Raw genomic sequence first — 15,684 nt, forward strand, 5'->3', positions numbered from 1 at the left:
GATCAGGCGTGCGGAGGCGTTCTGAATGCATTGGAGCCGTTTCAGGAGTTTGGCCGAGGCTACTGCGTAGAGGGCGTTTCCGTAGTCCAGTCTGCTGCTGACGAGGGCCTGGGTGACCGTCCTTCTTGTTTTGGTGAGGATCCACTTGTAGATCCTGCAGAGCATGCGGAGGGTGTTGAAGGAGGAAGAGACGACGTTGACCTGCTTCGTCATGGAGAGGGTCGAGTCGAGGATGACCCCTTGGTTGCGTGCGTGGTCGTTGGGTGTTGGAGCTGTTCCTAGTGCAGTCTGCCACCATGAGTCATTCCAGGCTGAGGGGGTGGATCCGAGGATGAGGACCTTCGTCTTGTCCGAGTTCTGCTTCAGTCGCCTGTTCCTCATCCATTCGGCAACGGCCTTCATTCCTTCGTGGAGGTTGGTTTTGGCGGTGTGGGGGTCCTTGTTGAGGGAGAGGATCAGCTGGGTGTCATCGGCGTAGGAGATGATGTTGAGGTCGTGCAGTGGGGCGACGTGGGCGAGTGGTGTCATGTAGATGTTGAACAGCGTTGGGCTGAGGGATGAGCCCTGGGGTACGTCGCAGATGATCTCGGTGGCTTCGGAGCAGAAGGAGGGGAGGCGGACGCGCTGTGTTCTGCCAAAGAGGAAGGAGGTGGTTCAGTTCAGGGCCTTCTCTTGGATTCCGGCGTCGTAGAGGCGTGTTCGTAGTGTGCGGTGGCAGACCATGTCGAAGGCAGCTGACAGGTCCAGGAGGATGAGGTCCGCGGTTTCTCCGTTGTCTAGCATGTCATCGGTGTCGGCGATATGGGCAGTTTCGGTGCTGTGGTTGCTGCGGAACCCCGACTGGGACGGGTCTAGGATGCTGTTCTCCTCGAGGAAGCTGGTCAGTTGTTTGTTGACGGCCTTCTCGATGACCTTCGCCGGGAATGGGAGCAGGGAGATGGGTCGGAAGTTCTTGAGGTCCTCGGGGTCCGCCTTGGGTTCTTGAGTAAGGCGTTGATCTCGGCGTGCTTCAAGCTCTCCGGGAAGGTCGCTGTCTCGAAGGAGATGTTGATGGCTTTCCGGAGGTGGGGTGTGATGGTGGTGTGGGCAGGGGTCTGACGGGGATCCGGAGTGGACAGTGTTCATGATCTTGATGGTTTCGTCGTCGTTGATGTTGGTCCAGGAGAGCAGGCGGTTGGTGCGGATGGTGGTCGTGGGGGCGGGGGTCTCAGTGGTTGCCGGGGCGGTCGCGGCGTTGAAGCTGTCGTGGATGTCTGCGATCTTGCAGTGGAAGAAGGTGGCCAGCGAGTCACACAGGTCTTGCGAAGGTGGGATGTCGTTGGTATTGGAGCTGGGGTTGGAGAGTTCCTTCAAGATGTTAAAGAGCTCTTTGCTGTTGTGTGCGTTGTTGTTTAGGCATCTTTGAAGATGCCCTTTTGGTGGATTTGATGAGGGGGTGGTGTCTGCGGGTGGCATTCATGTGGGCTGCGTAGCTTTCCGGTGATCCACTGTCTGAGGTTGCGGGGTCGGTCGGGTCTGCGGGTGGGCTCCGGGTGAGGATGGTGGATAGCTGGTCTTCAGTGACTTTGCTCCAGCAGCGGTGCGGCATCTGTTGGGTGCGGTGGTGCGTGGTGGGTTTCCGAAAGGTGAAGTGGATGCACCGGTGGTCTGTCCAGTGGAGCTCGGTGGTGTGGTTGAAGGAGACGTGGAAGCTTGCGGAGAAGATGGGGTCAAGCATGTAGCTGGCGGAGTGGGTGGGCGTTGTGACGAGTTGTCTGAGTCTGAGGTTGGCGAGGTTGTCGATCAAGGTGGAAGAGTTGGAGTCGTTGTTCTTGAGGTGGAAGTTCAAGTCCCCGAGGAGGATGTAGTCCATGGAGGCGCGGGCGTGTGTGCTGACGAAGTCGGCGATGGAGTCGCTGAACTGTGGTCGGGGTCCGTGGGGTCTGTAGACGAGGGTTCCTCTGAGGGTGGTGTTGGGGTCGGTGTTGATCTGGAAGTGTAGTTGTTTGGCGGTGCTGAGGGTGTCGTCGGTGTTTGTCGAGACTTTGAGAGTGTTCCTGTGGACGATGGCGATTCCTCCTCCTACTCCATTGGTGCGGTCCTTGCGGGTGATCTCTAGCCTTCTGGGATGGCTATAGCGATGTTGGGTGGGGTTCAGCCAGGTCTCCGTCAGGAAGGCGACGTCTGAGGTGTTGGAGTCGAGTAGGTCCCAGAGTTCAACGGTGTGTTTGCGGGCGGAGCGGGTGTTGAGAAGGATGCTTCTGAGGTAGTTGGGTTCTTTGGTAGCTGGGGTGGCGGGCCAGATGCTGGTGAAGCTGCAGTTCCGGCAGGAGAAGGGTCCTTGGGTACGCTTCGGTGCGGACAGGCAGCGGGTGCGTGATCGTCCGGCGTTGAGTGCGTGGAGGGTGCTGGAGTCGTAGCGGAGATGGGCGTCGTGGTGTTCACGGGGGCCAAGGGTTGTGGCGCTGGGCGCGGTCCAGGCGCAGACGGGCTTGCCTTATGTGCGCCTTCAGCGTGCCAGCGGCGCGACCTAGCAGCGGCAGGCATATGTAGGGGAGGGGGGAGCGGCTGGGAGGCGGGAGCGGGGCGGCACGCGGGATGAAAGTAAACGGCAGAAAAACACACCGAGGGGGCAACGAAAGGCACCGGAAGTGCGTGCTCCTAGCAAGCATAAAATACAAAACAAAGCTTAACTCACGGGCACAAAGGTTAGCTCACAGGCACAATACAAGCAGAGCAGAGAATATAAACAGCTGACACAGGCAGGAGCGGGCTGAGGGGAAGCTCGAACCCTGTAACGGAGGGCTGGCTGGCTGGAAGGCAGCGCTGATCGCCGCAGAGCTGCTGGGGAGAGTGACGTCCCGAGACCAAGGTCTGAGGACTCATGCGCGCTCCCCCCTAGCGGCCGGCATATGTAGGGGAGGGGGGAGGGACGAGCGGCTGGGAGGCGGGAGCGGGGCGGGTCGCAGGATGAAAGAAAACATCGGGAAAACCAAGAGCACAGTGAGGGGGCAACGAAGGGCAGCGGAAGTGCGCGCTCCGAGCAGGCAGAAAATACAAAACAAAACTTAACTCACGGGCACAATACAAGCAGAGCAGAGAATACACACAGCTGACACAAGCAGGAACGGGCTGAGGGGAAGCTCGAACCCTGTATGGATATGACAACAGGGAAACCTTCAAAGTAGTGAAACATGTTTACATATCTAATGTGCAGTATTAGTGCATATGAAAAGTCTGTCCACATGTTGACCATTTGTAACATAGAAATATTAAATGTGAAATGTTTAATGAAGACACGTCTAAGCATGCATATTATGTTTACTGTGTAAAAAACTTTATTTTAAGCTGGAGCTGGATGGTGAGAGAATCAATTTGCCAAATTTGGAAGGAATAGTGGTCCTGAATATTGGATACTGGGGAGGAGGCTGCAGACTCTGGGAAGGCATGGGCGATGAACCATACGCCCTAGCAAGGTGAAAAGTACATTTTTACAATGTTTGTTATCAGTGAGATCAATTTGTGTGAAAATGTCTTCCAGTGGTAAAGCATGCCCTTTTATTTGTTGCTGTGAATTAGCATCTTCTAGTTGTTTTAGCTGTAAGCTGATCCCACCAGCCTCTACTTAGTTATAAAATTAGAATCTGCAATAGTATTTGTGATAGATCACTCATTAACAGATTAGCTGATTACCCGCCTCGTATGTTTAACTGAAGGAAACACTGGTGCAGGGGTCTAATCCGTGAGCCTTCCTGCTCAATCCATCACACTCAATTTAAGAAGCTTAGAGTCTTTGAACCCTTGTGAACCTTTGATTGGTAATGAGCTGTATCAAGATGGCCTGCATAGGACCTAACATCTCTTGAGTAAGATAACAGGTGTGTTTCTCATACTGCTGGAATGCTGGCGCATATTGATGGTAATAAGTTATATTCCTAAAAGGGAAGCTGTACATTACTTGTATATTGCATCAACAGTGGCTCCCTAGGACATCATTTTAAGCATTTCACTTTGATCATAGTCTAATTAGGTCCAGGACATATAAGTTTACAGAACGTTCCTTTGTGTCTTTTGGTAAGTGTATCAGCCACTGAGTAAAGAAGCACATCACAAAGAAATATACACAGTTTTGAACGACAAAGTGTTTGCAATCATGATTGATGCCCTAATGTATTCATAGAATGTTGCTTGTTTACAATTGTAATGAGTGTTGTGATGAGTAATATCTGTGCTTATAGTGAATTGTGACACACACCCAATGAGGTGGCGCAAACTAAGTAAGTTCACAGTGCAGAATATGGCAGGAAAGCCCTTGCTGAGACTGATTTAATTTGAAATTATATCTTCTAAATCCTTTTTTGTAGCAATATATATATAAAGCTGTTACAGGATCACATTTCTCTAGGAACTTATGTTTTAGGTTGCCAACAACTTTGCGCCATTTGACTTCTCTTCACAAAAAAATCTCATCCACCTCAGCTTATTCCTGGGAGATTTCAGGGTGATCTGTCAAGTGGGGTTGAGAAAATTGGGTTTTCCGCATGCAATTTCCCATAAGAAAATTGAACAGTGATACCGCTAAAACGACTGAATGGAATTAGACCAAATTTGACCGAACACTTGATCTTGATACAGAATGCGTGTATTTTGTGATTTTGTGCAAATCTGTTCAGTAGTGTTTTTTAGAAATTAAGGCTCAAAATGTATGTATATTTCATGCCGCACTGAATCCGCAAGCTGAAAAACAGATTGTGATTGATTGGACGCAACCTAAAGAAAAAGTTGTGGTCACCATTTTAGGAGTCCAAAGCAGGACGGGCCAGACTGACCCCGTGGCCCTTGTGGAGGGGTCTTCGATGGAAAAACCCACCAACCTAAATACAAAAAATAATGTATTTTCAGGGTTCCATGGATCCGTGTATCTACTGCGATGCTCAACATAACACCCCTGGAGAATCACACCGGATAGCCATGGATCCACTGTGATGCTTAGCACGACAGTGCTAGAGAATTGCGGCGTGGATTCGCAGCGCACCAAAAACATTAAAAAATAAGGCTGGGCATCCGATTGGGGACTGCGGCCAGGCCCTGCTCCAACCCCACACTACGCACGGCCTTTGGCAGTGTCAGCGCTCATATAGCTTCACATGTAGATCGGGTGGTACCTCGGAGTTCGTTTGATGCAAACAAAGGGTCCACCTCTTGATCGTCTCAATTCTGTATGCTCTTAAAGCCCAGAATGTTGATATGATCAAGCGAGGGAAGGAAAGGATGGGGACATCGTGGAGGGAGACCTGTGGAGTGAACATACAATTGGAACAAGCTTTGCATAAGACGTAAATCAAGTATATATACTATTCTATACCTTTAATCAGTACCTGTAAAAGAAAATAGCAAAGCTGTGTCTTCCTAGCAACACTAGAAATGAAGTGACCCTCTTTTCTTGATTCCTATAAACAAAGCCCTGTGCTGTGTCTCTGATAAAACAATGGGGGAAGATAATTATTGGAATATACTGTTCTGGAATTAATAATCTTAACAAACGCTGTCCAGAATACCCACCCTTTCATATGCTTGATAATGCTTCACAGGGGTAGTAAACCTCTCAACATTCGTATGCCCCCTGTTACTACAAGATAATAAAAAGAAATAGGGAATTAATGAAGGTATGATTCGCTATACAAAGTACCCACGGCAATATCGTACAAGAAACAACGTAGCCAGTATTTCTGATAATGTGCATGTAGCGGTATTAATATAAGAAGCAATGGAAAGCTACAACAGTTTTCTGACGCTTTTCATCATGGCCAAATAGCAAATGGATTCCATAAAATTGCTCAAACCTCCAATGCCGTTTCTCAGCACGGCTTCGTCACTCTGAAATCCAAAACCCCACACAAGTGATGTTTCTAAACACAGCTTCGGCTTGCAGATATTTGCCCAAACAGAATTCCTTGCACGCCGTTTCCTTCACGGCAGAGCGGCACATTAAACACACTGTACAGAATACGCCGTTTCTGTCACAGCTGACGTACACACACAAACAAACAAGAGACAGTAACGCCGTTTCCGTCACGGCTAGCGAATTAGTAATTAAGCAAGTGCAGGAGCACGAGCCGTTACCCTCACAGCCGCACGAGCTGCACTATATGGGAAACAGTTTCCAGAATGCCAATAGCAGAAACAAAGCTTTGGCGGTAAAGGAATTATCCCGAACCAAAATACTACAATGTGGAGCCAAGACACTGGTGCCAGAGCACCCTTACCACACCACCAGGGAAATGAATCAATGGCAACGTCCGTCTTCTCCAGATGCGGGAAGAATAACCGGCATCGGTCCTACGCCCGGGCTTCCATAAATTCCTGCCCACCCCCGGAAACACGTCGTCACGTGTACCAGAAGTGGTGCACAGCTTGATGGGAATTGTAGTTTGGAAAAACAGGGCTTTTCACGATCGGTCCTGACAAAGTTCAACGGAGGTGCCTCCATATAACAGGTGGGAGGTTTGGGAGCAGGGCCTGGCAAAACGCAGTGCACACTGAACAATATATTTCTTTCTGTAAAAACAAAACATATAAATTCAATCAAAAAATAAAGGGACATTATAGTTAGGTGGAAATGTCATTTAACACACAATGTTTTAAACTAACAAAACTACTGAAATTCACCAGTTATAGTTATCTCAAGTACCTATAACGTGTGCTTTAGACTCCTCCCCTTAATTAACAGATTGGACCCTGGGGGATGGGTCCCACAGGGCCGAAAATGGCTTGGGAAGGGGGGGCCACGTGCACTCCTCTCCCCATAAATGATATATGCCTGACCGAAGGGGATGGGGTTCCCAGGGCCATAATAGGCTTGGGAGAGGGGCCATATATAAAACCTACTGGCAACCGCCAGTTATAGTTAAGACCTAGTTTTCCCCATAGTCATAGCGCTTTTTTGTTTTGCTAATAGCTTTGGGGCCGTTTGACGAATCTTCAGGAAATGTTCAAAACTAGTTCACTACTCACTCCAGTTCTGTCTGAAAAGTTTCAGGGTGATTCATAAAGCAAGGGCAAAGAAATAGGGGGGGCAAAATTTGTTTTTCTGTGCAATTTTCCATTGGGATTTAAGAAATGACTATAGCCCGAACTGCTGAATGGAATTGCACCAAATGTTGTAGGAAGCTAGATCTTGGTTCAGTAAGATCTCTTTTTCGGATTTGGTGTAAATCCGTTCAGTAGTTTCTGAGTTATTAAAGAAGAAATATCTAGAAACGTGGAGGGTCCATAAATCCGACAGATCTCAAAATGAGATCTGATTGGCTGCCACCAATGGCAGGAATCTTGGAATTCAGACTTGGCTGAGTCCCAAGAAAAAACATAAAGATAAGGGGGCAGGATAGAAATACCCTGACCCCTATGCATGATGGTGGGGTTCCAGAGGGACCCTGCTGATAGCCAAAAGCATTTAGTTATAAAAAACCCAAATTCCTGCAATTCCATGGGTTTCTTGCTTGTTTTTATTAGCCCCCCTAGGTGGGGCAGGTCCTTGGGGTAATTAATTATATGATTTAGGTTAGCTTCCATGATACTGGTATTATTACTGGACTATTGTCGATTGATTCCCGTACAGTACCACCAGAAAACTCCAGCATCTCTATTAGATATAGACCCCCTGCTGGAGCCCCCCCGACCCCTTTTGACACCTACTGCTGAAATTTGTACTATATTGCTTTTTCCAACAAATGGGCTAGCGCCAACAGGGTTGCCCCCACCTCATATGGGTGTTTTGAGCGGGTATAGTTGACCTCTGTATGAGGCGCAGACAATACCTGCAAATAGGCGACGATTCTTAAGTCCCCCGGCGACGCAACACACTAGTTCCCCCCCCCCCCTCCCCCAATTATAATCCCTTCATCAAGTATTGTAGTTACTGAGACTGAGGTGAACAATAAGAACATTCCTTTTTGGGGGAAATGGTGTTGTGGTTGTTCCGTCTTTGGGGGGTGTAGAAGGCTTAGAAGGGGGATATTTGGTCAACCACTCTTTAAGGATACTGGTATGGAATGTGGCTGAGATCTCTAAGCTAATGCTGGACCCAGAATGGTGTTCCTTTGTAGAGCCTCCAATGCCCGCACATAAGTGTTTTTTCCACCTATGCCATTAATGCGACCAGAAAAGAGCTGGGTAGACCCTCAGGAGGGCTAGCAGTATGGGTGAAAATTGGCCTAGGGTCTAAAGTCAAACTCCTGTTTGTGGACTCTCAGGATATTTTTGCACTAGAACTTACTTTTTACAATGGATCAAAAATTAGGATGTTTAATGTCTACAACAGAGTGCAGAGGGCCCAGGAGGAAACTAACACATTGTGCATCCTAGATCTTGCCCTGTCATACTACACAGATAACATCCCTGTACTAGAGGCGGGTGATTTTAATTGTACTTTTGAACCGCTTGCACCGATTCCCCCAGATTTGACCAGTGAATGGGACGAGAATGGCAAATTCCTCAGTTACATCTTCCCCTAGTAAGGTGGACTAAGAGAGGAGCCCAGATGATGGCACTCACAATGCAGCATGACCTGAGAGCCACGAATGGAAGGACAACTTCTGAACCAAATTGGGATCCCACCTTCAACAGGCCAGGCCACGTGAGCAGGATAGATTACTGCCTAGTATCCCTAAATCACTGGCACTCAGTTACAGATATGGCTGTGGTCAAAAGGGTTGATAGTGGCCACAATGCCCTATCTCTTATGCTTACCAAGCAGGGCACTGCTGGGCCTGCTAAAATGGGCTGCCCAGATTTAGGTACTCTAACAATTACCAACAACCAGAGGGCAATTAGATGGGACTGGGTGGAGGCTCACCCTGGGACACTAGGTGCTGTCAAGAGGAAGGTTCGCCTGTTACTTGAGGAATCTGCTAGCACTACTACTCAGAATGTTTTGGAGCTATTAGGCGCCCGTCTTGAGCTTTTATATAAAGAGATAAGGAATTGCTAAGCCACCCGGGAAATCCTCAAAAGAAGGAAAGCAATAGCATACACCAGAGAACAGTCCAGCGGGGTGCATGGTACAATAAGGATTGTAGGCTCAGCAAGGAGGCACTTCTAAAGGCAGTAAAGCAAAATTCATGTATTGAGATGGGCGGGAAGCCGGCACGGGCCTTGGGGCTCCCCCCGCATTCCCCAACAAGAGGCCAAGCCATGGGGGATGGGGTCCCCGGGGCCACAAATGGCCCGGGAGGAGGGTCACTCGCCCTTTCCTTTTTATTTTCAAATGGCTAAGCCCCGGGGCATGGGGTTCCTGGGGCCGAAAATGGCCTGGGGAGAAGGGGCGATTGGCCCCCCTCCTGTGAAAGAAAAAAATGTATTGGCCGGGCCTCGGATGGGGTTCCCTGGGCCGAAATTGGCCTGGGGAGGGGACTTTACTCCCCTTTAAAAAAAATGCATAGAAAGGCCAAGCCCTGGGGGATCGGGTCCCCGGGGCATATATCGGCCTCAGGAGAGGGGGGCCACATGGCTCCCCCTCCCTTTTGAATTATTATTTTTTTTTTAAATGGGTCAGGCCCCACGGAATGGGGTCGCCGGGGCACAAAATCACCAAGGGAAGGCTGGCACACTGCCCCCTTTCCTAAATAAAAAATAATACATAGGAACCAGATACTCACCAGAGGCCCCGCCCCCTTTCTCCACTACTGTGTAAACACACCTCCTGGTGCCCTCTTGTTTCGGGATGAAGTCTCCATCGCTGCTGAGGGTCCGTAGGGGCCAACTAGCCTACCAGGTACCTCCAGTAAGCCCCACACAGTGGGATTGCTGAGAGGTGGTCGAAGGCATGCCCTTTTTTACACCACTCTGCAAACGCGCCTCTTGACGCACTGCAAGTGGGGGAATGAGGTCCCCTTGTGTCCTGGGGACCTCAGGACTAAAGTGGACTTCATCCCCCAAGCAGCAGTGCGCCTGGGGGCGCGTTGACAGAGTGGTGGAAAAAAGGGGGGTGGCCTCGGACCACCTCTCACTAATTGAGCTGTGTAGGGCTTCCTGGAGGTAACAGGAGGGCTAGTTGGCCTCCAGTGACACTCTTGAGGGAAGGGGACTTCATCCCCCAACCAAGAGCACTCCAGGAGGTGTGTTTTCCGAGTGGTGGAGAAAGGGGGTGTGGCCTGCGACCACCTCTCAGCAGTCCCACTGTGTGGGGCTTACTGGAGGATAGGAGGTAGGCTAGTTGTCTCCTAAGGACCCCTAGCAGTGAAGGGAACTTCATCCCCCAACCAAGAGCTCTCCAGGAGGCGTGTTCGCAGAGGGGTGGAGAAAGGGGTGAGGCCTGCGACCACCTCCCAGCATTCCCACTGTGTGGGGCTTACTGGAGGTAACGGGTAGGCTAGTTGGCTCCTAAGAACCCCTAGCAGTGAAGGGGACTTCATTCCCCAACCAAGAGCGTACCAAGAAGCGCGTTTGCAAAGTGGTGGAAAAAGGGGGCGTGGCCTCAGACCACCTCCCAGAAATCAAGCTGGGTGGGGCTTACTGGAGTCAACAGGAGGGCAAGTTGGCCCCCAGGGACACTCTTGAGGCAAGGGAACTGCATCCTCTAACCAAGAGCACTCCAAGAGGCGTGTTTGCAGAGTGGTGGAGAAAGGAGGTGTGGCCTGCAACCACCTCTCAACTATCCCACTGTGTGGAGCTTACTGGAGATAACAGGTATGCTAGTTGGCTCCTAAGAACCCCTAGCAGCAAAGGGAACTTCTTCCCCTAACCAAGAGCATGCCAGGAAGCACATTTGCAGAGTGGTGGACTAAGGGGGCATGGCCTGCTATCAGAACTCAGCAATCCTGTTGTTTGGGGCTTACTGGAGGTAATAGGAGGGGTAGTGGCTCGAAACGACAAAACAAATGCAGTCTATCAACTTGCAAACGTGCCTCCTGGTGCACTACTGGTTGGGGGATGAAGTCCACTTTACGCTAGAGGGACCTTGGGAGCCAAGAAGCCCTCCTGGTACCTCCTGTGGGTCCTACGCAACGGAATTCCTGAGAGCAGGTCAGATGCCCAGAACCCTTTCTCCACCACTCTGCAAACGTGACTGCTGGTTAAAAAACCTTAAAAATTCACTGAAAAAAAACACAGGTTTCAGGGAATTTATAGTCGGAAATTAGCATTTTAAAATCCTTAGCAATTCACTGAAAAACCACAGGTTTCAGGGACATTATAGCTAGAAATTAGCATTTAAAAACCCTTAGATATTCACGGAAAAACACCAAAGGTTAGAGGGACATTATAGTTTGTCTGACATTTCACTCGTACAAAACCAGAGAAATTCAGTTGTTCTAGTTAGCTGAGATAACTATAACTCGTGCCCCCGCAATGCACTGCTTATGACCTCATATATAACATCACTCATGACGTGGTCAGTTATATCACTGATGACATCTCAAATGACATCACTGATGACATCAGTGATTACATCATCCACAGCATCTCTGACGCAGCCACTCACACCACTGTAGAATCTTTTATACACCCACTACCGCTCCCACACCGCCATTCACAAACCCCCTCACAGAGCCATACCAGTACTTACACACCCACTCAGTGATTCATTGATCTATACACACATCCACTCGCTCACGCACACTGCCACTCATAGACCCACTCACTCACCAATACAGCTATTGAGATATATATAGGCATAAAGGCACTGACACACTGAGTGAGTCAACCATAGAACTACTCACACACCTAGACACTCAACCATAGTCAGTCATACAGCCACCTACTTACCCAAACAGTTACATACCCACCCATTTACTTACTCATACAAATAGGAACACATACTCACTCAGCTATGCAGTCACTGACAGAAGCATGCACTCATCTATATAGCCACTCACATTCACTCACTCATGCATGCAGTTACTCATATATCCCGTCACTCATGTATACTGCCTTTCACATACTCAGTTACTCAACCATACTGACAGGCACTCAATCACTGACACAGCCATACAGACGCGCACTCACTCATACAACTTAACACACATGCAACAGTATCCCATACAGCTGCTGACTCACTCACACACTCACTGATCCATACAGGCAGTCACACACCTCCTCACCCACATACATAGACACCCAGACAACAAAAGACATAGTCAGACAACCAATCACCCATATAGCCATTCACATACCCACTAACTCACTCATACACCCACTTAGACATTAACTGATACACACATTCACACAACTAGTCACTCACCCATACATTCACTGAGACACCTAATCACTCAATAATACAGTCAGTCACAAACCCACTGAGTCATCCATACAGTCACTCGTAAGCCTACTGATTCACCAATACACCTTGGTATATATATTGAACACTCATTAACTTTTAAAAAAACACTCACAATCACTGGATGATGTCATCGCTGATGTGATTTCATTTAAGATGTCATCAGTGATGTCATCAGTGATCTCACTGACCATATCATGAGTGATGTAATATATGAGGTCATAAGCAGTGCATTGCGGGGGCACACGTTATACTTACCTCTGCTAACTATACCGGCTGAACAAATGAAATGTCAGACTAACTATAACATCCTTCTAACCTTTGGTTCTTTCCATGAATATCTAAGGTTTTTTAAATGCTAATTTCTAACTATAACGTCCCTGTAACCTTTGTTTTTTTCAGTGAAGTTCTATGGTTTATTAAACTCTATTTCCCAATTATAACGTCCATGTGACCTATGATTTCTTTTTTAATTTTTATGGTTTTAAATTGTATTTTCTATCTAAAATGGCTCTATAACGTGTATTTTTATAACCTTGGATTCTCTTCAGTAGATTAATAAGCGTAGTTTTTTTCTTTACATTTTTCATATTCGCAACATGAAACTATGCATTCAGTCATGTATGTAGCTGTCTTATACACACTCTCAACACAAAGGTGCCGATTACGATCCGGCAAAAACCGGGTACGAACCGTCGGTGTATGTACACCCGTGTACGTTCGAGTCGTACCCCCACCCGTGTATGTACGGTGCGTACCCCCAGCGCGTAGTGGTTGGCCCCCAGGGACACTCTTGAGGCAAGGGAACTGCATCCTCTAACCAAGAGCACTCCAAGAGGCGTGTTTGCAGAGTGGTGGAGAAAGGGGGTGTGGCCTGCAACCACCTCTCAACTATCCCACTGTGTGGAGCTTACTTGCCCTCCTGTTGACTCCAGTTGACTCAACCCCCCGTGTATGTACACCCGTGTACGTGTCGAACCCACCGTACATACACGGGTGGGGGTACGACTCGAACGTACACGGGTGTACATACACGGGGGGTTCGACACGTACACGGGTGTACATACACGGGGGGTTCGACACGTACATGGGTGTACATACACGGGGGGGTTCGACACGTACACGGGTGTACATACACGGGAGGGTTCGACACATACACGGGTGTACATACACGGGGGGGTTCGACACGTACACGGGTGTACATACACGGGGGGGTTCGACATGTACACGGGTGTACATACACGGGGGGGTTCGACACGTACACGGGTGCACATACACGGGGGGGTTCAACACGTACACGGGTGTACATACACGGGGGGTTCGACGCGTACAAGGGTGTACATACACGGGGGTACGACACGTACACGGGTGTACATACACGGGGGTTCGACACGTACAAGGGTGTACATACACGGGGGGTACGCCACGTACACGGGTGTACATACACGGGGGGGTTCTACACGTACAAGGGTGTACATACACGGGGGTACGACTCGAACGTACGGGGGCTGGGGGGGGTCGGCGCGTATGCGGGCACATGTCTCCATGGTTGCTATGGGAGTTTGGTGCGGACGGTGTTTTTTCCATACGGTTGTAACATCGGATGCACGGGATGGATCGTAATTCCTCGGTCGGACTTCACTTTTCACATTTGTACGGTAAATCGTCCGTGGACGTGTCGGACACATTTTCCGACCCGAGGACGTGTGGGGAATACTTCCCAATGCGATTCGTATGGACTTTTTACCATGCGAATCGTAATTTGGCAGTTTGTACGGCACTTGTGCGATTCGTACGGTAAAAAGACCGGATACGAGTCGTACGGGGAATTTTTTTACCGGATCGTGATCGGCACCAAAGACTCTTGTCAGAGCCACCCAAGAGCCAAAGTTGTTAATTTTCTTGTTAACTGTTTTAAAAAAAATAAAATTGAAATCTGCGGCAACGTCGCTATGATTGCGATGGCATTGCAAAACAAATGCAAACATTCAATAACAACCACCACATTAAAAAATTGTAACTTAAAAAAAATTATTCTATTAAAATACACACATTACTAACTTAAAGAACATGTTTGTACAAATATATTTGTGGTAACTTTCTTAAAAACTGTGTTTTAACCCTACTGTTTTCACGATGACGCCGAGATGTCGCAATGACTTCAGAATCTGCGATGACCGTGCCTTTTTTAAGAGGCGTAAAACACATATATGCACACATTTTATAGTATTTTAGAGACTAGGGGTTTATTACTGCACTGATTGAAGTCATATTTTTGTAGTGAGTTTGTATAAAAACAATCATCTAAAACCGATTTTCCATTTTCACGGTGACGCTGTGCGTCGCGATGATACCAGTAGTCAATATCGCCGCGAAATGACAAAACAAATGCAGACATTCAATAGCCCCCACATTCAACACTTATAACTACAGAATGGATTATAACCAACAAACTAAACACATTACTATCTAAATGACTGTATAATAGCGTGTACAACTCTGTTAATATCTCTATAACCCGGTGCATAACGTTTTCAGTGTAATCTATGACTGCATGCATCAATGTATCAGTAAGTCTCTCATTCACTGTATCGGTATTTCAGTGAATCTGCAATATGGTGCATCAGTCTATCAATGCTTCTTTAACAAACTGTGTGACTTCCTCAGTCAGGGCTTGGAAAATGTAAAAATGTTACTAGACCTGCAGGTCTAGTAACATGAAAAATCTCCTCGACCTAACTAACGTACTTGACCTCTGTCTGCGAAAGCCAAGCAAATGTGACAAGATAACAAGATTTAAAGGCATCTTTATTGCTCATTCACTTTGTAAGCAATAAAAATGCCTTTAAATCTTGTTTTCACGTCACATTTTCTCTGCTTTCAGAGATGGAAATCAAAAGTCTCACTCAATCTGGGAGTAGGTGCATGAGTTCCTTTCTGCATTTGTAAGTAAGTATATAACTATCTGACTGAATCTGTGAGTGGATACATGAGTGTCCAAGTGGGTGTCTGAGTGGGTGAGTGGGTGCATGAGTGTCTCACTTGCTCTGTGATTGAGTGCATAAGTCTCTCAGTGGGTCTATCACTGGTAGCATGAATGTCTGAGTGGTGCTGTCAGTGGGTGTGTTGGTCTCTGAGTGCGACTGTGAGTGGGTACATGAGTCTCTGAGTGTATAACTGACTATGCTCAAGTCTCTGAGTGGGTCTGTGAGTGGATGTATGAGTGTCTGAGCAGATCTGTGTGTGGGTGTATGAGTGTTTCAATGGGTCTGTGAGTGAGAGAAGAAGTCTCTGAGTGGGTCTGTGACTCATAGGGGAAGTGTCTGGGTGGGTCTGCGAGTGGATGCAGTAGCCTTGAGTGGGTGAGCAAGTGGATGTGTGTACATCTGAGTGATTTTCTGAGTGGGTGTGTTAGTTTCTGAGTGAGTGAC

The 15,684-nt window shown here is 48.2% G+C and overlaps 1 protein-coding gene across 1 annotated transcript in view; it reads left to right on the plus strand.

Moving 5' to 3' along the window:
• The window catches only part of DGKE (diacylglycerol kinase epsilon), a 151,940-nt gene that overhangs the window by 82,677 nt on the left and 53,579 nt on the right, over positions 1–15,684 (plus strand). The window contains exon 9 of the mRNA XM_085617181.1: positions 3,328–3,455. Coding sequence (XP_085473307.1) covers positions 3,328–3,455 — 128 coding nt within the window. The remainder of the gene's footprint in view (positions 1–3,327; positions 3,456–15,684) is intronic.

Source organism: Triturus cristatus, chromosome 7 (genome assembly GCF_964204655.1).
Source record: "Triturus cristatus chromosome 7, aTriCri1.1, whole genome shotgun sequence".
NCBI classification, from domain to species: domain Eukaryota; kingdom Metazoa; phylum Chordata; class Amphibia; order Caudata; family Salamandridae; genus Triturus; species Triturus cristatus.